The sequence below is a fragment of the Arabidopsis thaliana genome, assembly GCF_000001735.4.
Source record: "Arabidopsis thaliana chromosome 1 sequence".
NCBI classification, from domain to species: domain Eukaryota; kingdom Viridiplantae; phylum Streptophyta; class Magnoliopsida; order Brassicales; family Brassicaceae; genus Arabidopsis; species Arabidopsis thaliana.
The window spans coordinates 8,079,144-8,098,190 of record NC_003070.9 but is presented as its reverse complement, the minus strand read 5'-3'; the positions used below and the strand labels follow the sequence as shown (position 1 = coordinate 8,098,190).

The 19,047-nt window shown below is 39.2% G+C and overlaps 5 protein-coding genes and 2 long non-coding RNA genes across 14 annotated transcripts; 2 read left to right on the top strand and 5 right to left on the bottom strand.

The window, feature by feature from the left end:
* Positions 1-400: 400 nt before the first annotated feature.
* On the bottom strand, positions 401-2,742 carry CEL5 (cellulase 5). Of its 3 annotated transcripts, NM_102134.3 has the most exons (5): positions 2,227-2,742; positions 1,642-2,145; positions 1,405-1,554; positions 1,215-1,326; positions 401-1,145 (listed from the first exon to the last, which is right to left on the bottom strand). In NM_102134.3, exons 1-5 carry the CDS (start codon positions 2,419-2,421, stop codon positions 652-654), a joined length of 1,455 nt encoding a protein of 484 aa, NP_173701.1. In that variant the 5' UTR covers positions 2,422-2,742; the 3' UTR covers positions 401-651. The 3 variants fall into 3 exon arrangements, with proteins under 3 accessions (NP_173701.1, NP_001031082.1, NP_001321403.1); NM_001036005.2 differs by having other exon boundaries at positions 1,642-2,742; NM_001332565.1 differs by having other exon boundaries at positions 458-1,326; positions 2,227-2,689.
* A 943-nt stretch (positions 2,743-3,685) lies between these two features.
* On the bottom strand, positions 3,686-8,924 carry AT1G22870 (kinase family with ARM repeat domain-containing protein). Of its 4 annotated transcripts, NM_001332564.1 has the most exons (15): positions 8,199-8,870; positions 8,025-8,129; positions 7,838-7,945; positions 7,549-7,731; positions 7,298-7,424; positions 7,136-7,197; positions 6,953-7,039; positions 6,756-6,842; positions 6,337-6,450; positions 5,775-5,903; positions 5,518-5,580; positions 5,250-5,411; positions 5,034-5,152; positions 4,353-4,921; positions 3,734-4,260 (listed from the first exon to the last, which is right to left on the bottom strand). In NM_001332564.1, exons 1-15 carry the CDS (start codon positions 8,688-8,690, stop codon positions 4,214-4,216), a joined length of 2,454 nt encoding a protein of 817 aa, NP_001322533.1. In that variant the 5' UTR covers positions 8,691-8,870; the 3' UTR covers positions 3,734-4,213. The 4 variants fall into 4 exon arrangements, with proteins under 4 accessions (NP_173700.2, NP_001322535.1, NP_001322534.1 ...); NM_102133.3 differs by having other exon boundaries at positions 3,686-4,921; positions 8,199-8,924; NM_001332562.1 differs by having other exon boundaries at positions 3,686-4,921; positions 7,834-7,945; positions 8,199-8,881.
* On the bottom strand, positions 8,918-15,007 carry AT1G22860 (Vacuolar sorting protein 39). Its single transcript, NM_001332561.1, has 14 exons — positions 13,730-15,007; positions 13,354-13,629; positions 12,961-13,157; positions 12,705-12,846; positions 11,901-12,176; positions 11,725-11,797; positions 11,230-11,278; positions 10,795-11,083; positions 10,552-10,607; positions 10,348-10,416; positions 10,141-10,252; positions 9,934-10,023; positions 9,546-9,716; positions 8,918-9,416 (listed from the first exon to the last, which is right to left on the bottom strand). The coding sequence occupies exons 1-14, from the start codon at positions 14,789-14,791 to the stop codon at positions 9,324-9,326; spliced, it is 2,955 nt and encodes a 984-aa protein (NP_001319063.1). The 5' UTR covers positions 14,792-15,007; the 3' UTR covers positions 8,918-9,323.
* Positions 15,008-15,308: 301 nt separating this feature from the next.
* On the top strand, positions 15,309-17,709 carry AT1G22850 (SNARE associated Golgi protein family; the record flags this gene model as incomplete). Of its 2 annotated transcripts, NM_102131.5 has the most annotated exons (7): positions 15,309-15,813; positions 15,935-15,987; positions 16,085-16,177; positions 16,268-16,491; positions 16,730-16,796; positions 17,166-17,276; positions 17,473-17,709. In NM_102131.5, exons 1-7 carry the CDS (start codon positions 15,375-15,377, stop codon positions 17,518-17,520), a joined length of 1,035 nt encoding a protein of 344 aa, NP_564182.1. In that variant the 5' UTR covers positions 15,309-15,374. The 2 variants fall into 2 exon arrangements, with proteins under 2 accessions (NP_564182.1, NP_001322655.1); NM_001332560.1 differs by lacking the exons at positions 17,166-17,276; positions 17,473-17,709 and adding an exon at positions 16,990-17,010 and having other exon boundaries at positions 15,316-15,813.
* Positions 17,254-17,493, bottom strand: AT1G05777. Its single transcript, NR_138961.1, has one exon. It is a non-coding gene; the product is annotated as an other RNA (long non-coding RNA).
* CYTC-1 (CYTOCHROME C-1) lies at positions 17,617-18,904 on the bottom strand. 2 transcript variants are annotated; one of them, NM_001123861.1, is made up of 3 exons: positions 18,696-18,904; positions 18,079-18,216; positions 17,617-18,003 (listed from the first exon to the last, which is right to left on the bottom strand). In NM_001123861.1, the coding sequence occupies exons 1-3, from the start codon at positions 18,805-18,807 to the stop codon at positions 17,945-17,947; spliced, it is 309 nt and encodes a 102-aa protein (NP_001117333.1). In that variant the 5' UTR covers positions 18,808-18,904; the 3' UTR covers positions 17,617-17,944. The 2 variants fall into 2 exon arrangements, with proteins under 2 accessions (NP_001117333.1, NP_173697.1); NM_102130.4 differs by having other exon boundaries at positions 18,083-18,216.
* Positions 18,196-18,679, top strand: AT1G05773. Its single transcript, NR_138960.1, has one exon. It is a non-coding gene; the product is annotated as an other RNA (long non-coding RNA).
* Positions 18,905-19,047: the final 143 nt, after the last annotated feature.

Sequence of the window (19,047 nt, the reverse complement as noted above, 5' to 3'; positions counted from 1 at the left end):
AAAACGACAAAAAGGTAAGTGGAAAAAAGAGAAAGAAGGAAGATGATGAGCTGTGATTTGTGCGGCACGTTAACGTGAAAGCCAGCTTTCGATTGTGTTCCCTTCACAGCTGGCGATTTTCAATCCTTCTTCTTATACGTCGTTTTATACTTCAATATATTGTTTTATAATCTTTTCGGTTTAGTTAACTCATCTACTGGACAAAATCATTCTTCATCTTATTATATCATCGATGAACCAAATGAAAAAGTCTTCGTAGTGATTTATTTAGCCAATAATCCGAAAGTTACATATTCAGGAAACAACATTGTCACTGTGATGGTAGTTTTATTGGAAGCATGGCGTAAAACTCGCTATATAAGTTCGACCATTGCCAAGTTGATATTGATGGTGTCACTTAGTTTCGAATCATTAGTCGTCTCGAAAAAGGGTTAATTACACCACATAAGATTAATCCCTCTGTTCAGTTCCGTAACCACTTAAGAGCCAAAGATGGGCGTTTCTAATTAGTTCATTAATGATGGACCTAAAAGCCCATTAGAGTTTACATCTGAAATAGCCTTACCCATTACGCGGTAAGGGTTTTAGACTAACCGATTTATCTAACCAACTTTTCAAATCAAAGCAACCAACTTTAAAGTGAGTGGCGATTTACGGCGATCGGCTGGCGGCGAAATACGCCAATGGTCCGACGAATGCGGCGTTGATGTATGTAGCTGGCTCTGATCGGGTGTAATCGTCTCTCTGGTCTGGATACTCATCGTTTTGATTCGGTCCTCCGACAATTGCTCCGGTTAATATGTTAGGGTTAGGGTTTTGTGTTCTGAATGATTGGAATCCGCCGTTACAGCCCAGAGAATTGGAACGGACGGCTCGGCTCGGGAGAGAGGAACCTCTGTGATGGATTCTTTTGGGGAAATTGGAGCTGAATCCAACCATGTACGACATCTTCATTGGATTCACACCGAGGACGTAATCGACTTGTCGCTTCGATAGATTTATCAGTGCGTTGGGGACGATTAGTGAGTTTCCGCAGTTGAAAGTTTGTTTTGTGGATTTCATATATTTGGCGTAGGTGGTGAGCAAGAATGTTATTGATGTCACGTATTGTAGATTGCTCTGAGGTAGTTTGTACATCAGTCCACCTGAAAGTTATAGCTTTTAGTATTTGAGTAATTGAAATGCTTTTGGAGAGAACTCTGTGTTGAGTTTACCTTTAGTGTACTTTGTTGACGAGGATGGAGAATTTGGAAGGATCTTACACATGAAATTCTCAGCTGCTTGCTTGTAGAGTTCAAAGTTGTTGTCTTTGTTTAGTACTGCTCGCTGCGAAAGAAATGTGTTTGTAAATCATTGAAGGAAATGGTTAAGTTATGTCTAGGAATTTTAAGGATTGAGACATACTCGTGAGAGAAGAACATAGGCACCGGCGTATTTATTGTCCCAACTGAAGATGTCAGGCTGATCTCCTCCTCCTAAGGATTTTATGAAGTTTGTGTAATACGGGTCGTTGGTTGCTCTATGTAGCCATGCTGCTCCCCATAGTAGCTCGTCCTGATATCATAAGAGTAGTTAAGTTTTCAACGATTCATTGATATGTCTTTCTCAGTTTTGGAACAATGTAAACATATGAATCTCTACCTTGTAGCCAGAGTAGGAGCAGTAGAACGGACAGACGGAAGAGGAAAGGGAATTACTGTAAGCGCCTCGGTATTGAATGGCAAACTGCATGACCTTCTTTGCTGTCGCCAAGAGCAAGCGAGAGTACTTGGGATCTACTTTCCTGAAAACCATGGAGCTTGCAGCTAGAGCAGCAGCGGTTTCAGCGGCTACATCAGAGCCAGGGTTTGAGGGAGATACAGAGTAGACTGTGCGAGGAGTGTCCATATCTTCTGGTCGTTCCCAGCACTTGTGGTCACCATTAGGATCTCCTACTCCAACGTAAAGCTTCCCTGGTGTAGCCCTGGCACATTTCAGTAGATAATCCGTGGCCCAACGGATGGCCACACGGGAGTTCTGGAGCTCGGGTCCCATCTTCTTACCGTACTCCAAAGAGCTCCAGGAAAGCATGGTTGTGGTGAACGCCATCGGGAAATTGAACTTCACATTGTCCCCAGCATCATAGTAGCCTCCGGTCAAGTCCACCTGCAACTCATACCGTGTTATTCAGATGGATTTACTATGCTTTTACTACTTGACTATGGGTATACAGTTTTAGGGTCTTACGTGAGCAGATGAGCCATCAGAGAGGCCAGAGCTAGACCTCCATGAGAGTTGTTGGTCACTAGGGAGGCGACCAGACCGCTGACCTTGGAAAAAGAGTAATGACTTTGAGAGTGCTTCTCTGTAATTGGGACTTGCATAGGTATTCTCCAGTGAAAGCGCAGAGAGAAGGAACACAAAGAAGAAAGGAGAAGCCATTCTTGTTATTGTGTTGGCTTGAGGGTACGACTTTATCACACACGTATATATATAGCTAGAGAAGGAGACCGGGGCTGATGAGATTCAGAGCGAAGATTATGGCTTTTTGAAATTCAGCTTAACTGCTAAAAAAACTGTTCTTAGTTACTTCAATTTGAATTTCCTTTTTAATTAATATTTTATAGAACTGACAAGTGGAGGATTACATGTATTATTCTGTAATCTTCTTAATATGTTCAATTTTTTTTTAACTAATAGTTTGATTACCACATAGGTTTGTCTATATGAGTTCACCGACACAAATTGGTAATTTCTTGGTAGTTTTGATGTTTGATACTTATCTTTTTTACCACAGTAAACTGTAATGAAGTGTATTTTAGATAGTGGCATTGCGTAATACGTACGATTAGGGGATAGATAAACAATGTCTTAAATCTTGATAATAGGGTAGTTAGTTAGGTAGTATTTAGTTTAGTTAGGTTAGGGATTTTGGGGATTATGATTTAGAAAAAAGGAGGGTACGTAAATGGCGCCAAGATAACGGCGACGGGTCTATAGGAGGACTTCAATTTAAAAGAGTTTCTCAAGTCAAGTGTGATTAACACGTAAATGATTCCTTAATCTCTTTATTATTGTCTTATTGTATAATCTTTTACATTATATACATACAAATGAAAATATCGAACTCACTTTCTTATATATATACATATTCTTAAATAATAACAATGGTAAAATGAAGTTATTTGATTGGAAAACGTACAGGAATACCATCTCGTAGAAGATGAAATTGATCTTAATTAACACTTAACAATATCCATAATCTTCTTACTCTATCACGATTCACAAGTTAAGGCATGAAAAACTCAAGGGGTTTTGCATAAAAGACGGCTATAAAAAGTTTATAAGAAAACTGAGATTTAAAGTTAAGCAAACAAAACACACTTTCTCTCGTTCCACAACGAATCCCTACATAATATTTCTTGATTCTTGTAGCAAAATCTCGATCTGGGAGATTCACGTGTAATATGATAACATCAGGTTGATCCTTTTTTTCACCCCCTGCGAAGTCTTTGGTAAATACTAAAGGGAATAGTAATAACAAACATTTCATACCAAAAGAAAATCGTTCTTAGCTTTTTCATCATCAAAGGCCCAAACATATCGTTTAGTAACATATTTTCTAAAATGATATATGTTCTAAAAGAAATATGCTGGCTAATTTGGTTAATCACTAGGGACTAAGTACCTTAAGAACTCGAGGGATAAAAAAAGGGTACAAGCATTGAATTGATACATAAGAAGATTTCAAATCTCTTGCAAAACATGTTATACATAACTATAAATCATCAATTTAGAAGGAGATATTATGTACAACGAGTAATCAATGATTCTTTTCTGGAACATATTCCAAACTGGAAGAGATATATACACTATGTTGATGAAAACAATTAAGATCTCCTATCCATTGCACTGCACAGAGGCTCTATGATAAATCACAGACGAGATTAGAATGACTAATGAAGAAAACAATGAGCACATGCGTCTGTTTTCTCACAGGTACTGTCTTTTACCTCAATGTCTCACCAAAAGCTAGATTCACAATAGATCTAACAAAGATGGCTGTTCGGTTTGTTGCTGCTTTGAACCATTTGGCTTAGAGATAGATGTCCCACTTCTACCCCTTCCCCTTCCTCTTCCCACAGCTATTGAAGGCGGTGGTGCGAGTTTCATCGCAGATTGCTCTGTTCTGCTTGAACTGAATATGGAGCTGATGTCTGCTTGCGGCTTCTGGTTACCATATGAACTGCTTCCAAAAGACGGCATTCCTTGGTTCTGATTCTGAATCCCAAAAGAGGTCAAAGGATCTGCGTTACTTGCCCTGATACCCGAAGTCTCTTGCTGTGATTTCATAGAAGAGAGGGAGGCATTACCAAAGGCCCAGAAGTCGTTGTTAGTTGTCTGAAACTGCCTACCGTCTGTTAAATTGTTTCTCAAACCAGAACCGCTGTTGTTGATTGGAGGTTGAGTGGTAGTACTGTTATGGAAACCGCCAGAGGCAGTGGAAGCACTGTTGGGCCGTGGTGGCCAGTTAGCAAAAGGGTCTAGTTCATCAAAACTCGGAGTTGTTGGTGTTCCTGCTGCGTTTATCCGAGTCTCATCATTAGCTGGCTGAGCAGTGGCATTGAAAGATTGTCTTGGAGGCCACTCTAGGTCAACTGCAGGGCATGTTGTTGGTACTGATGTCCGGTTCGATGACTGTGACTGAACTGTAGAATTGTTAAACTGAGGAGAGTTTGCGGGTCCAGGATCTCTTGGAGCAGAAATTTTGGTCGGGAGGGCCCAATCTTCATCCCATGCTGGACTGTTCTTTGCTGCAGAAGCAACCTTTTCAGTTTTTTTGGTTGGTGTTTGAAACTGAAGCCCATCCGCCACACAGCCTGGTTTTACTTCTGGGACTCCAGAATCATTTACGGTAACTCCTCTTTTTTCCTCTATTTTCCTGTTCAGTGACCAGAGGATAGACAAACCAGATGTTGAAAACAATTACAACAGTATGCAGTTATAAGGGGAATAAGAACTTGGAAACAGGACAGGATTGGTCGGAGGTATACCTGAGAATATCTTTGACAAATAGAATATATTTGGCAAACTGTTGGACATTCAATTGTTGGGCAGTGAGAAGTGGTATAATCAGGGGAAGTACGTGTTCTGAAGTGAATTCAACTCCATACTAGAAAGAAATGATGGAGAAGGCACTATGAAAAATATTGAAAATTAAGATTTTCAAACATCTAATATTATTGAGAAAGTAAACTACTTTTACCTACCTGCTTGAGAATTGCGTTTGCGATTGCAAGAGTACACATAAGGGTCGGTGCAGAACGATCAACAGCAGTACAGCGTTGAATTGTTTGCAGAATTTCAGTAACAGCGAGTTTATCAAGTGTTTGAACCAGCTCTGCTAAGCAAAGCAAAGCATTTACTCTGACCTGCACCACAAGACGTTCTACTCAAAACTTTATTTAGAGGAGCTCTTCATTTTATCAATGTATTTCTCAAAAGACATAAAAATTGAACAAATCAAGGCTAACATACGGCAGCAACTGTGGTTTTGAGAGCCAAGCCATGAACACGAGGCAAAATTGCTTGCCTTACAACCTGCAATGGCAAGTTAAAATAAATAAGAACTGAACTGACTCACCCATACGACAAATGGAATAACTTTGCAGAGCCAAAATTAAAAAGCATGTGACAGTAAGCTTGTGTAAGGCACACATCAATCCTGAAGCTTATATCATCAATTCAGATAAAAATCATCCAAAAAAAATATAAAATAAAGTATCAAGCATTACCTGACCATCGAGTTGTTTAGCAACAGATGTAGATCTTTTCAGAACTTCCTCCTGTATCCGGACATCATTATCATTGTAGGCTCGGAGAAGCAAAGGGAGGACATGTGATACAAGATGCTCTGCATTAGTCTACAAATTTATACAAAAACACAATAGTAAAGATCTGAGGGCCGAGGGAGTAAGATAATAAATGAATAAGAGAAAAGTGATACCATTTTAAGCATATTTAGAATTGTAGCAAAGAAGCAATTAGCAGTTAGCAATAGAAGTCAAGAGAGAAATATGTGTCAGCTTTAAGAAAATGAAGGTTATTGGTGTAAGAAAGCATAAGGATTCATGTGTGGGACTACCAATTATTTAAAATTATAAGTAATGGCACCAGATAAGTCATAGATAAGTAACTATACTTTGCACTTTTATTCATTTACCCTATCCCATTGTGTCAAATCGGTAGAATTTAGCAGACACTAAATACGCAGGGTTCAAAAACATAGTTCCAGTTATGCATACATCACATAGTTTTAGACTTTTAGTTATGCATACATATTGGTTAGAGATTTACCTTGTTAATAATTAGCTCTGCACGCTTTATAAGCAACAGTAATGTATCACCCGTAGCAGTACTTAAGACAGGAACAAGGGCTGGGAGCGTTGTCAACTCAAAGTCATTTTTATCCTGCAAATCATTATTTAAGGTCTCAAGCATCATTAAAGCATGAGTAAAGATCTAAAAGAAATTCTTGTCCAAGATCAATGCAACTTCCAAGTAACACATGACAGGTTGATAATGCCGGTATTTATTTGTGCAATCACCATATGTACAACTGAAATAATCAGGTCTAAGTATATGTGCATGTGATAGGTCATATAACACAAGTAATAAGAAAAACAAATTTTATATAGAATCACTGGTATCTGTAAACCTCCAATAGAATACGATCTGATTGACGAAATGTAAGTACTTAAGATTAGAAAAAGCACCTGAGACTCTGCTATAGTTAGAACCATGGGAAGAATCACTGGTTGCATAACCAAATTCCTAAGTTCAGCACAAAGAGGAGGAAGCACCTGCTTGACAAAACCTGGTTTGATTAGTTGTTACTAGGCAAATCACTTGAGTAACTGATTTGTTTTCTGTTAAGTAACAGAATACGCAAAAGAATCCAGAAAGTGACTACCTTATACCGTAATACACGAGAATCAAAGTCTTTCCACATATCTGATAATGCTTTTAAGAACTCAGACTTCTGCATGTTGTCTCTCTCCTGCAATAAATAAAAAAATGCCCCAAAGGTTTTATATGTTTCCAACTATCAAAATCACGTCTGTCTGAAACGATGATTAAAATTTAATATACATACAAGCATATGATCAAGGAAACGGAGGGCACGCAACCTAGTGTCGCTTCGGAAAAAACTAGATCCTGCAGGTGAAAGTTCAAGTTCAAGATATAAGTGTAACAAGCAAGGAGGTAAAGTTTGTCACAAGAAATAATCAAACCACATGAAGCTCAGTATTCCTACCTGTGAAATCTAAAGCTGTTGGTCTATATGACTCGTTCATTGATAGCATCCGTTGTAAATCAGATACCAAGTCCGAGGGTATAGATGAGAAAGTTTCATTTGTTAAATAGTTCAATGTGTTCATGTACTGCAAAAAAATTGCAAGGTAACCATCATCAGTGACGGCAAGAACAGATATTATACCACTTTCTACAGGACAATATGTAAAGACATCTAAAACAGATACTAATGAGCTTGGGTTTTAGCAATACCATCTTGACATTGTTATGACAATCAAACAATGGTTTCCGTGCCACTAAATGATAAGTGAGGCATCCGAAACTAAAAATATCTGAAGAAACTCCAGCCGAAGAAGTTTTGCTCCGCACCAATTCAGGTGCAGTATAATTTAAAGATGGTTGGAGTGGCAGGATTGAGTCCTCAACATCATATTCCTGCATAGATCCATGCATAGGATATTCATCTAGATACCAGAGTTGAATCAAAAAAGTTGTATGCCAATCTAGTAATCGATCATAATTCATAAGTTTAAGTACCCACAGAGTAGTGGAATGATTGCAAGTTATCCAAATTCCCATCCTGTGCTTGTGAAATAGCAAAGCCAAATCCGGCAAGCTTCCAGGAACCAGCCGAAGTAATAAAAACGTTCTGCAAATGAAGTTGTACATAAACCAAAACAGCTTCAAGGAAGATGAACAAGCATTGACTATAAATTTCGAAAAGCAACCTCCGGAGATACAGCACGATGAATAAGATGGGCGTTATTATGAAGAAAGTTCAATGTCTCTGCAATTTGGAGAAGACCATGCTTCACCTCCAACAAGCTCATCTCCTACAACAATTATAAGAAACAGTAAACTATCTTCCATTTGCTCACTCAATTGCTCAAATTCTAACGCACCATGGACTTAAGATCTTTGGGAACGTTATCAACATTTTCCACATTCCCAAGCGCATTAGCCACGGATGCGAAGAGCGGCTCCGTAACCATAGCCATAGCATTCTTATTCTCATCAAGCGCCTGAACAACATGAACCACACCGGGATGTCTCAACCGCACAAGCTTCCCCGAATCAGCACGAATCAAATCGAGAAACGCATCTTCAGCAGCTTTAGATAATCCCGCCCTAGCACGAGCCTCAGATAAAGCGCGCTTATCAAGCACCCAGACGCAAACTGTTGGATACTGCTGAGGCCGCGTGGAGTCACGTGCCTTGGCGGAGTAAAGCTTCCAAGCGAGACCAGGACCACCGGAACCGATCTGATCGAGAAGCTCGTAGTCTTGTAGAGGTTTGGGACCTGTAACCTCCTGGACTGTGGTTTGAACCGTCTTCTCAATCACTGCAGCCGTTTTGGCTAGTGCTTGCGTTAGCGTTCTCATATTAATCGACATTTTTTTTTGTCAGAATTTAACTGTTTCTCCAACCGGTGAGTGAAGAGAAGCGATTCCGACGAAGAAAGGAAAAGGGAAACTGTGTCCCGAAGAGGAAGATGATAGCAGAAACCTGAATCGACGAATCGTCTTCTTCCCAAGACCTTCTCTTAGCGAGACTTGTGTGTATGTATGTTTGATTTTTCTTCTCTGCTTTTTTTACTCGTTTTTCTGGTTTTTATAATTTATTATTTTTAATTATTAGCGAAACGAGTCCTTCGTCTTGAGAAGAAAGTATTACATAAATAAGCTAAAGTGAGACTACAACAAGGTATTAGAGGAACCCATAGTTACATTTGTCCATGTTTAACTGTCTCAAAGGCGAAAATGCCTATAGAACTACACGATGCCTTCCACCATTTACAGTAAGATGAAGAACTTTTGAAATGTTGCCGATTCGAATCTCTCTACACAAGTCTAGAGACGAGCTTGATGAAGCTATGGCGATCGAACGGAGATCCTTATGTTCTTCATTATTTGTAGCAAGGGAAACTGCGTGAGCTGCTGTATGTACTGTACCAACTCTGTGTTTGTGAGGGTTAGAGGTCAAGTGAAAAAAAGCCAATTGATGCGGAACAAGATGGGCTTCTTCTGCTACCGGTTAACTAACCAACCGGGTTTTATCAGAACATCTCGTTTGAAGTCGCGGCCTGTTACTGACTTTGATTCACCCAGGCGTCGGTAACACTGAGAAGAAGGAAGAGGAACAACAAAAATACCCTCAGAGAAAAGAAACCGTGCAAGAAAGATATACTTAATCCCTAATGAATTTGGATATAGCATGCAACAGAATTATATTGTAAGCGGGGGACTAACCTTGTAACAGACAATGGTATCGTCGGGGTACATAGCAAATAATTTAGTTCCCAGACGGGCATAGCAGGAATCACAGAGGCTCTCATCATTTATCTGCATGTGACGTGATCTTTCTTCTAATCTTGCTAACCTCGAGTCTACATCCAATGCACGAGAGATATTGTGTACGATCTGTAACAATTGAATTCAGAGCATTCAGACACTAAAGCTATACCCACACCACATACAGATTGAAGGCACTTTTAACAGAGTAACAACTTTTTGATAAGTTTATCTATGCTACTTTCAATAATTATCTCTTCTTAGCATTTAAATGTACATATTACTGTTACACATGGCAAATTTGACAACTAAAAACACACAATTGGTAGGGGTTGTGAATTTTTACCTGGCCTTGACGATGATGATGAACCCGAGCCCTCAGCATTCTCAAAATTGTATCTGATGCCAGTTTTAAGGGCATATCAGGAGACAATTTCTGCATATAAAAAAAGATATCAGCTCTATCATCAAACAACTACCAAATGAAAAAGCTGTAGGATAAGAGGCAATATCAGTGTCTTTTTCACATATGGAGGAGGACTGGGTTTCTTACGTCCAATACTTGCAAAGGATCAAGGGATTCCCCGTGGTTGTGGAGCAGACGAACAGCAGCCTTGAACATAGGTTCTTTACCATTTTGAGGATCCAGGTACATATCAAGCAACCTAAGATAAACTTTTTGTTTAAAGGGATTTCACAAGGAAAAAAGATCATACAATGGCATTCACAATAAGTAACGAAATGAAGGAAAAGAACCTACTGCATAAATGCATCTGGTCTTCCAATCTCTACACAATATTGCTCTGCAGCTGCACAATCCTCAAGCTTCCTGGCGCCCAACCAGAGAAGATCTTATCAGTAACCACATTCAAATTCACAATAAAATAAACTATATTTGCTCACACAATCAGATAGACAATTCAGTTTTGTTCTTTATCACTTCTTGGTATTTAAATCAACTTACAGAGCAAGAATTTGGAGGACCAATGTCTCCTTCCCAATCCTTCGGTATAGGATTGCCTATCAAATAAAAAAAAATTACACATGACAAATGGGCAAACACACATAATTTTGACAGTAAAAAATCCATTGAATAAAAAATCGGTGCACCAACATAATCATGAAGCATCCTATGTGCGCATACACATCTAAATGACACTTTTTAAGAACCATTCAAAATCGAAGGAAACAAATTTGACAGACAAACCTTTTCCAACCACAGTTCTGATCCTTCTACCAATTCCAAGATTTCTTCAGGATCATATAGATCTGAAGACTGCAAAAAGGCCTGCAATCTTTCTCGTACGTCAACTTCAAACAAAGAAATACTTCCAACATTGCTATCATGTGCCTCACTACCATTTGGAACATCAGCTTCTTGGATACCATTTTGAACTTCAACACACTCAAGTGCTGATCTGGCAAGTGAGAGAGCATACGATGTATGCAGCTGCGGGTCAGTGTAGTCTCTTTCCTCAATCAACCATTGGAAGTACCTGGCCAGTATATAAGGTCAGCAAGAAAAAAGTTTTAGAATTTTCCCAACTTCGCTACAACAAACTCTGGTGGACTTTCCTCTTACTAGTAAGGTTTTACTAAAATTCAACTGGGTGAAATTTATTTATACGGTTAGTAACTATACCTCTGTATGATTTCAACCTTTTTGGGATCAATAGCTTGGATCACTTGCTCTGCAATAAGATTAAGAAACACAGACCCTTACATCAATCAAGACTTTAAGTATTTAATCGACCATTATACACATAATATCATATGCCATTCAATAACCCAAAGGCGAAGAAAAAAAATTGAACTATGTAAGTTTTTTTACAGCAATTCTGGAACAGATGCCTATATTAATCTTAATCTTAACTATATTGATGAACAGCACACTAGAGACATGAGAATATATGCACGGATAAGATTATGTTTCCTAAACCTAAAGCAGCCTTAGACTTCTTGCATTAAATTAGTCACCTCAGACTTCAGCTAAGCCATATTTCATCAATACGAGTCCAGAATAAATCACAATTCAAAACCTACGAAGCAGTTGGCAAAATGTTTCTAAACAGAACGAATAGAGATCAACATCTGACTCACAATCAAACTCAAATGCCCTGTTAACCCTGATTCCCACCTGGCGAAAGCTCTTCTGTCCTTTTATCTGACGTCAAGACTTGGATAGCAAACAATGGGTTTACATCTGCAATCTAAAAATGATACATCCAAAATCATCAATTAAACTCACAAGATGCAAATCTTTATTGTACAAAGTTACAACAACTTGGGAGTTATATCATATATATGTCATACCCAACTAAGATGCTGCAATGCCAGTTCTGGATCACAGGGTTCCTCAAGAATTCTGGCTGCTTCTGCGGCAGCAGCCTCTTTACCAGATAACCTAATGAGCTCGTTATCGTGTAAATAGGGTACCAAGTCATCTGAGTCTTGCCATAGACCAGATGAATAATTCTTCGTAAAGAGACGCCAAATAGCAAGAGCCTTCGCACCCATCCCCTTAGTTGCATAGAGGAATGCAAGTGTCCGTAAGTGTCCAGATTCAGTTAGAAGAGTCTCCAACTCCTCCTGCATCGTCCACACAAGTTGTAAAGTCCTCCCTCAGGCAACCATCTGACAACAAGCTCTTTGTTTTTCTATGTATTAAATTTCTAAGGATCCAAAAAAACGTAATTTCCACGTCGTACATCCAGATGAATCCTAAAGTACTACAGCTAATATTTTCCAGTTAACAGTGCTACGATGTAACTTTAGGGACTTTGTTCGGGGGAAAGTCAGCATCCTAAATGAATGTCATTGATATACTGCTTTCAAATACAGTGCTTTACTACACTGAGACTCAGCTAAATAACTGCAAAACTGGTACTTTGGTACAAAGTACATGCATACAAAAACGCACCTAGACTGAAAATTTGTTTTCTTCTCCTTTTTAACCAATCTCTAGCTATCTTGCTTAAATAGTTCTGTCAAAGAATAGATTTACTAGTCCGAATTACAGGTTTCTAACATCTTTCAGTTATTAGTTTGTGGTGCCACCTATCGATTTGATGTTATGAAATTATGAATGCGTAAATTATATTAACTAAAAACACATACCACAACACAGTTATTACCGGAAGATGCAAGATTCTCCATATCTTCAACACGGTTTAATGCTCTGTAAAGAAGCATTAGAAGCGTGTCTATTCCCTCCCTCACTGGGAGAGTTAAGCCCTTCTCACGTGATATCTCGAGGTACCTGTCGTAACATGTAACGTTATCTCATTATATGCCAACTCAGACCACAGAGAACAGGGATATCTACAAAAGCTGTAGAGGAAAACAATATACATAAAAAGTGTAATTGTATCACCTGGTTATGTTTTTAATTGCTGAATCCAGTAAATCAGCTCTACTAGGGGGATCTGAGAAAAACTCTTCGTCAACCGGAGTGTCCATTCCTGCTTTTCTAAGAAAATTGGCTCTCTGGATGGCCATCAGCCCATTATCTACAACATCTTCGAAAGGAGCTGGGGGAGGATGCAGTCCCCAGTATCTGTTTCTTGGAACCTGAAACCAAGCAAAAATTTTAGTTAAGCAGAGTGCAGCTGGACAAGGCTTAAGACATCATAAAGTTCGGGTTCGCTACAAGTCAGGCAATGCCTTGAGTAAGGAAAATAATGAACTGTGGTTGATAATCAGTCAATTTTTAGAAACAAATTAGAGTATATAATTAAAAACCAGCTGACAGGAAAAAAAATTATACCACCAAAGACCAGCGATTAGGATCCCGCATGATAAAAGGAAAAACTTCAGAAGGTTCCATTTTTTCTGACTTCAAAAATTGATTCACAGCTTCCTCAAAGCGCAAATCAAAAAGCAGTAGATACCCTATTTGAGCATGAAGAAACGAAAGCATGTCTTTCGAAATTTCCCCCTGTGAGTCAAGTTCCTCCACCAAGGAGATGGTTTCTCTATATCTCTTTTTCCTCAAGAGGTCTTTAATCTGTTCTTCATAAGGCACTCTCCGATAAAAAATAAGCTGAAACATCACAATGAAAGAGTCAACAAAAAATTCTTGACTATTTTATTAACAAGATATACTCCAAAGAAATGAAGATAGCCATTATCAGGATAAACACCTTTGACAAGGTAGTGACAACCAAAAGGTTTCCGTCTCCTGCCTCATCTGCGGCCAAAAGTGAAGGCCCACATCCTTGAGGACCAAAACTAACTGATTGAACACAAGCACCAGACTTCTTCTGATGTATTTCCATTTTTCCATCTCCAACAGTCACCAAGTAGAAAGACAATTCTCCAACAGAATCAGGCCTCCTCCGAAACACAAGGCTCCCTCCAATAGGCTGACCATTTGTGTCCACAACAACTCCAACATTGTCCACCAACAACAACACTTTCCACTCTTTACAGAGCAATTTAAGCAGCGGCGGTCCAGAAACATCAGGCAATGTGAAAATAACCCCACTTAGACCAGTGACACACGAGATCAAACTATAACCTTTAACAGTTCCCGCAATAACATAATCATCAAGCCAAACCAAAGTTTTGATCCCACCAATTCCCAGAATCTCTTTCAAAACAACAAAGGAACCACTTAATCCTTCTTTTTCAGCACATTGAAGTTCAATCAGCAACATTCTCTCACCAATAGCAACAGCGAAAACATAGTGACCTTGTTGGACTCTCTCATGTCTAGAATCATTACCTCTAACATCACTCACAAGATTCCCAGCACCAAGCAACTGAAGAAACTTCTTACTCGAGCTAGAATCCGTTGAAATCTCAGAAGGCAACAAGTCAGTACTCGACGAATCACGTCCTCTTACTCTCTTAGCAATCACATTGATCCCTTTCAATAAACCACCCAATCTCTTAGCTGGTTGAGAAAGAAGCGAATCCAATAAGAACAAGTAACCATTGCAGAGAGCTAGAACTCTCCCTCTTTCCTCGCCGAGTACAAAGATAGACTCAACAGGAGAAGGGCTCAGCGATACACTTGCGAGACGCGAGACGGTATTAGTTAAAGTGTCGAGAGATAGGAGAATCAGAGATCCGGAGTAGGTTCCGAGGTATACTAGGGTTTGAGAATCGGAGATAGGTGAGAGAGATAAAGCTCGGATCTTATCGTCGCCGCCGAGATCGAAACGAGCGGTGAGCTCCACAACTGCCCGAGATTTGGACATGACCTAAACCAGATATACGATGTACAATGGTAGTGATCGGATTTAAGTAGAAGAAAGACCGCGATTGAAAAACTCCGGTGATCAGTGTCGCCGCTTACCGGTAAAGTAAAGAGTCAGACACGTTCGAGTTATTTTGACTTACCATTACAGCTTAACAAACACTAAACGCTGTCGTTTAAAGCATCGTTCAATTATAATATTTGTTTTTGTTTTTTGAAGCCAAAAACTTAATTTTCAAGTTAAGCCCTAAACAAATCAAGTTCCTTAAAATGTTATTTTCTAAAAAAATTTTGTTTTTTTGTCTGAATTAATTGGTTGCAAAAAAATTTGATGCGAATATGCGATATAAATTCAATTTTCTTGAATTTTTGATTTGTAGTTTTTTCTGGAAGAAAACTAATTTTAATTTCGTGATCCTAAGAACAGATAGACACGTGGCGCTCTAGATCGCCAGAAGCCCATCCGAAAATACGATACTTGGCAAGAACAAAGCCGCGCCAATCCAAAAGCCCAAACTGAGATGGCACTGCTTCAATCCAATCTTCGTCTTCATCATCATCATCTCCATTAAAGCTGCTTAAGAATGCGCAGCCTCACTCTAGGTCTGACTCTCAGATCCTCCTCCTCCTCTTCTCTTCCATTCACCTGCAACTCCCGCTTCTGCTCTCCTCCTCCTCCTTCTTCGTCCTTTAGACTCTACAAACGATTCCATTTCCTTAAACCATGCTCTTCCCTAAAGCAAACCAAGAAGAAGAAGCAACAGTCTCTCCCATCTACCGCTCCGCCTCCTCAGAGTCTCCGGTGGTTCTTCAATTCTAAATCCACTAATGATGAAAACGACGAAGATGATGTTAAGTCTGAGAGCGATGATGATGGCGGATCGGAAGGTGATGCTGCTATTAAGGGTACTATCTTAGCCGGAGTTTTGTTGATTGGTACTGTTGGTGGATTCGCCGGCGTTGGATATGTCTACAGGGATCAGATCAATACTTTCCTTACTCAATTCTCCACTTACATCGAAGGTAACGATTCGATACATAGAAGCTAATAGAACTTAGTGAGAATAGACCTTTAGATATTGATGATGCATTTAGATAGAAGTAAGTTGATGGAGTTTTGTGTTCTTGATGAATCAAACAACAGGTTATGGTACGGCTGGGTATGCGTTATTCATTGCCGTCTATGCTGGGCTTGAGGCAAGCTTTTTTATACTTCTTCATCTGCTTTTGATGTTTTTTATACTCTTCATTGACCCCAGTTTCAAGGTTTTGTTTTTTGAATCATTTGTGTTAGATACTAGCCATTCCAGCTCTCCCATTGACGATGTCGGCTGGTCTTCTCTTCGGTCCACTCATTGGCACTATCATAGTTTCTATCAGTGGAACTGTAAGTTTATTCTTCCCAAGAACACAATCCTTAATCTCATCAAGTGACCTTCCCATGTTGATATATGTTATTTTGGTTTTCCTGTGTTAGATGGCTGCTAGTGTTGCTTTCTTAATTGCTAGATATTTTGCCCGAGAGCGCATCCTTAAGTTAGTTGAAGACAACAAGAAGTTCCTCGCCATTGATAAAGCGATTGGTGAAAATGGGTTTAGAGTTGTTACTCTCCTTCGGCTAAGCCCTCTACTTCCTTTCTCTCTTGGCAATTACCTGTACGGGTTGACGTCTGTGAAGTTTGTGCCTTATGTATTAGGAAGGTCTGTGTTCTTGCAACTTTGTTATACTTATTTCCCTATGATATCCGCTGTAGAAGCTTGATACTTGAGTTGTAGTAGTCAATTAGTTCCCAGCACTTAATGTCCACTTGGTGTTTACTCTCAAGCAATCTTGACCAGGAGTTGATTCAATTTGTTTTGCATTTGAGAACAAGATTTCAACTTGATAAGCTATAGTCTGAGTTTACATACTCATTCATGGATCATACTGTTTTTGCAGCTGGTTGGGTATGCTTCCAGGCTCTTGGGCTTATGTCAGCGCCGGGGCTTTTGGACGAGCAATCATTGTGAGTTCTGTTGTCTTTTTATCTAATCTCTATATCACTTTGACACAAAAAAATGAACTGTACAAAAACATGCCTATCTTCTCTCATTTCAAGCCTATGGTGTACAATAAGTTCATGTTGATCAGCACTTGTGTAGGGTAGAAAGCTAGCTAAAATCATCAGCTAAAAGTTTTGTTTTTGACTTAATGAAAAGGAGATCGATATCGAATGGTAAACATGTACTCAATACGAGGGAGGCTAGTCAACTTATGGAAGTTAACTTGAATTGTAGAAACTGTGTCTGATATCCTGTTGAATTGTGAATACATGGTGACTCTGGCAAGCATCATAAAATCATCAAATGACAATCTTCTGTCTATGTCGCTTCAGCAAGAAGAATCTAATGTTGGCTTGCCTGGAGGAAACGGCCAGCTTTTAACTCTCGGGGTGGGTCTGTTGGTTACTGCATTGGCTGGAACATATGTGACAAGCCTTGCAAAGGTAAACTCATACTTGTTTACTTCTTTTCTTTCTCTGTTCTGCGTTATATTTGCCTCCCACTTCTGATATCAAACCAACTGGTTCAAAGCTTCGTAGCATATAAGCTCAGAAAAGTCCCACATTTGGTTGAAACTTAAAAGATGTAAAGTGAAATGAATCTGTCTCATGTATATCTTTTACTTGCCGTGTGTTGCAGGATGCTATAAAGGATATTGATGATGATGAGAAGAGAGATGCAAAGTAGGAAACAAGCCAGCGATTGGATAATGGTTTTGACTCTCTAGGATTTGTAAAACGCCAACAGAGTATCATGTATCAACGTTAAATGTATTGCTCCATTATTGTTAATAGTTGATATATAATTCGAATCTTTTTTGTCCTTCAAATTTAAGCACCAATAATAAGTGAGAAAATGCTTTCTAGACAAAAAAAAGGAAAATGAGCCTCAGAAAATCAAATGTACTCGATAAAGTGAGCCTCAGCACACATTACAGCCAAATTCCCACCAAGAACGTAATTGATGATAAACAAAAAAAGTTTGAGATTTTATTTGGCAAAAGAATATAGCAAAGTAAAAAAGCCTCATCTGAGAGAGACTTAACAACTCAGAATCAATCCACCATCAGATTCACTTAGGCGCAGTAGATTCCTTCAAGTAGGCGATGAGATCAGCACGGTCTTGCGGCTTCTTTAGCCCAGGGAACACCATCTTGGTACCTGGTATGTACTGCATCATATAAAAAGGCCATCAATCTCAATGTTAACAACAACAACTCATGAAACAATCATGACATGATTATACAAACCTTCTTGGGGTTGAGCAAGTAATCGTACAAGGCCTTCTCTTCCCATTCCACAGCTTTGTTCTTGTTAGCAGCAGAGTAAGAGTAACCAGCAGTTGTACCAGATTGTCTTCCAAATAGACCGTTTAGATTGGGTCCTATATTAAAACAACAAGGTCAAGTGTTGAGCAACAATGTGACGCAAATCACATTCTACAAAAGCTACGAAAACAATAGAAACCATTGAGCAACAGTGTTTTCTAATTTCACGCAATTTCAAGAAAAAATGAGAATCTGTGACGCAACTAGCTCAAATCATTGTTGTATCATTACTTAGAATTCGAGAATCAAGTTCCACAAAAATGCGAAAAGTTGTATATAAAAACCTCAGAAATTCGTCACATGCATTGAGCTGAAGATTTAAGGATAAACACGAGTAAGACATCGAGGTTATTGGATCAGATCTATGATCTAATCGAAGAATCCGTTAACCAGATCACATCAGAGATTTTTGATTAACATGAACAAATCGATTATAAAGCGATGTAAAACAAAGGCCCGATAAAAATTCAGATAAATTGCGAAAATCAACCATAGAAATAGAATTCAAGAGTGAGAGAGATCGATGAGTGAAAACCTTGTTTGTGACCGGCGCCTGCTTCGACGGTGTGACACTGAGCACACTTGGTCCTGAAGATCTTCTCACCGGCCTTGGCGTTTCCTGGTGGTGCTTCATCAAACGACGCCATTTTTTTCGCTTGAGCTACGCGATCAGGAACAACAAGAGAAAATGATTACGGAACTCTCGTTTCTCTGGAGCTTGCCGAAGTTTCCTTAGGGTTTCACTGTGGAAAAAGTGACCTCTCTTAAAAAAGCAGTATCTCCAATCTTAATGGGCCCTTAATGGGTTTAGGTGGGCTCATATTTATTTCATATATAATGCTGTTTATGCTTGTTACTCATACTTGCGAAGGACCATCCCCTAGTTC

Coding starts and splice junctions, on each gene's coding strand:
- CEL5 (NM_102134.3), bottom strand. CDS start 2,421: ATGGCTTCTCCTTTCTTCTTTGTGTTCCTTCTCTCTGCGCTTTCACTG. Junction 2,146..2,226: donor CTGATGGCTCATCTGCTCAC/GTAAGACCCTAA, acceptor TATGAGTTGCAG/GTGGACTTGACCGGAGGCTA. Junction 1,327..1,404: donor CCTATGTTCTTCTCTCACGA/GTATGTCTCAAT, acceptor TTTCTTTCGCAG/CGAGCAGTACTAAACAAAGA.
- AT1G22870 (NM_102133.3), bottom strand. CDS start 8,690: ATGTCGATTAATATGAGAACGCTAACGCAAGCACTAGCCAAAACGGCT. Junction 7,040..7,135: donor GTTTCCTTGATCATATGCTT/GTATGTATATTA, acceptor TATTTATTGCAG/GAGAGAGACAACATGCAGAA. Junction 5,412..5,517: donor TCAAAACCACAGTTGCTGCC/GTATGTTAGCCT, acceptor CTTGTGGTGCAG/GTCAGAGTAAATGCTTTGCT.
- AT1G22860 (NM_001332561.1), bottom strand. CDS start 14,791: ATGTCCAAATCTCGGGCAGTTGTGGAGCTCACCGCTCGTTTCGATCTC. Junction 10,417..10,551: donor GTCCTCCAAATTCTTGCTCT/GTAAGTTGATTT, acceptor GTTGGGCGCCAG/GAAGCTTGAGGATTGTGCAG. Junction 10,024..10,140: donor ATCCTTTGCAAGTATTGGAC/GTAAGAAACCCA, acceptor TTTTATATGCAG/AAATTGTCTCCTGATATGCC.
- CYTC-1 (NM_102130.4), bottom strand. CDS start 18,807: ATGGCGTCGTTTGATGAAGCACCACCAGGAAACGCCAAGGCCGGTGAG. Junction 18,217..18,695: donor AGGCGCCGGTCACAAACAAG/GTTTTCACTCAT, acceptor GTTTTAATATAG/GACCCAATCTAAACGGTCTA. Junction 18,004..18,082: donor ACTTGCTCAACCCCAAGAAG/GTTTGTATAATC, acceptor TATATGATGCAG/TACATACCAGGTACCAAGAT.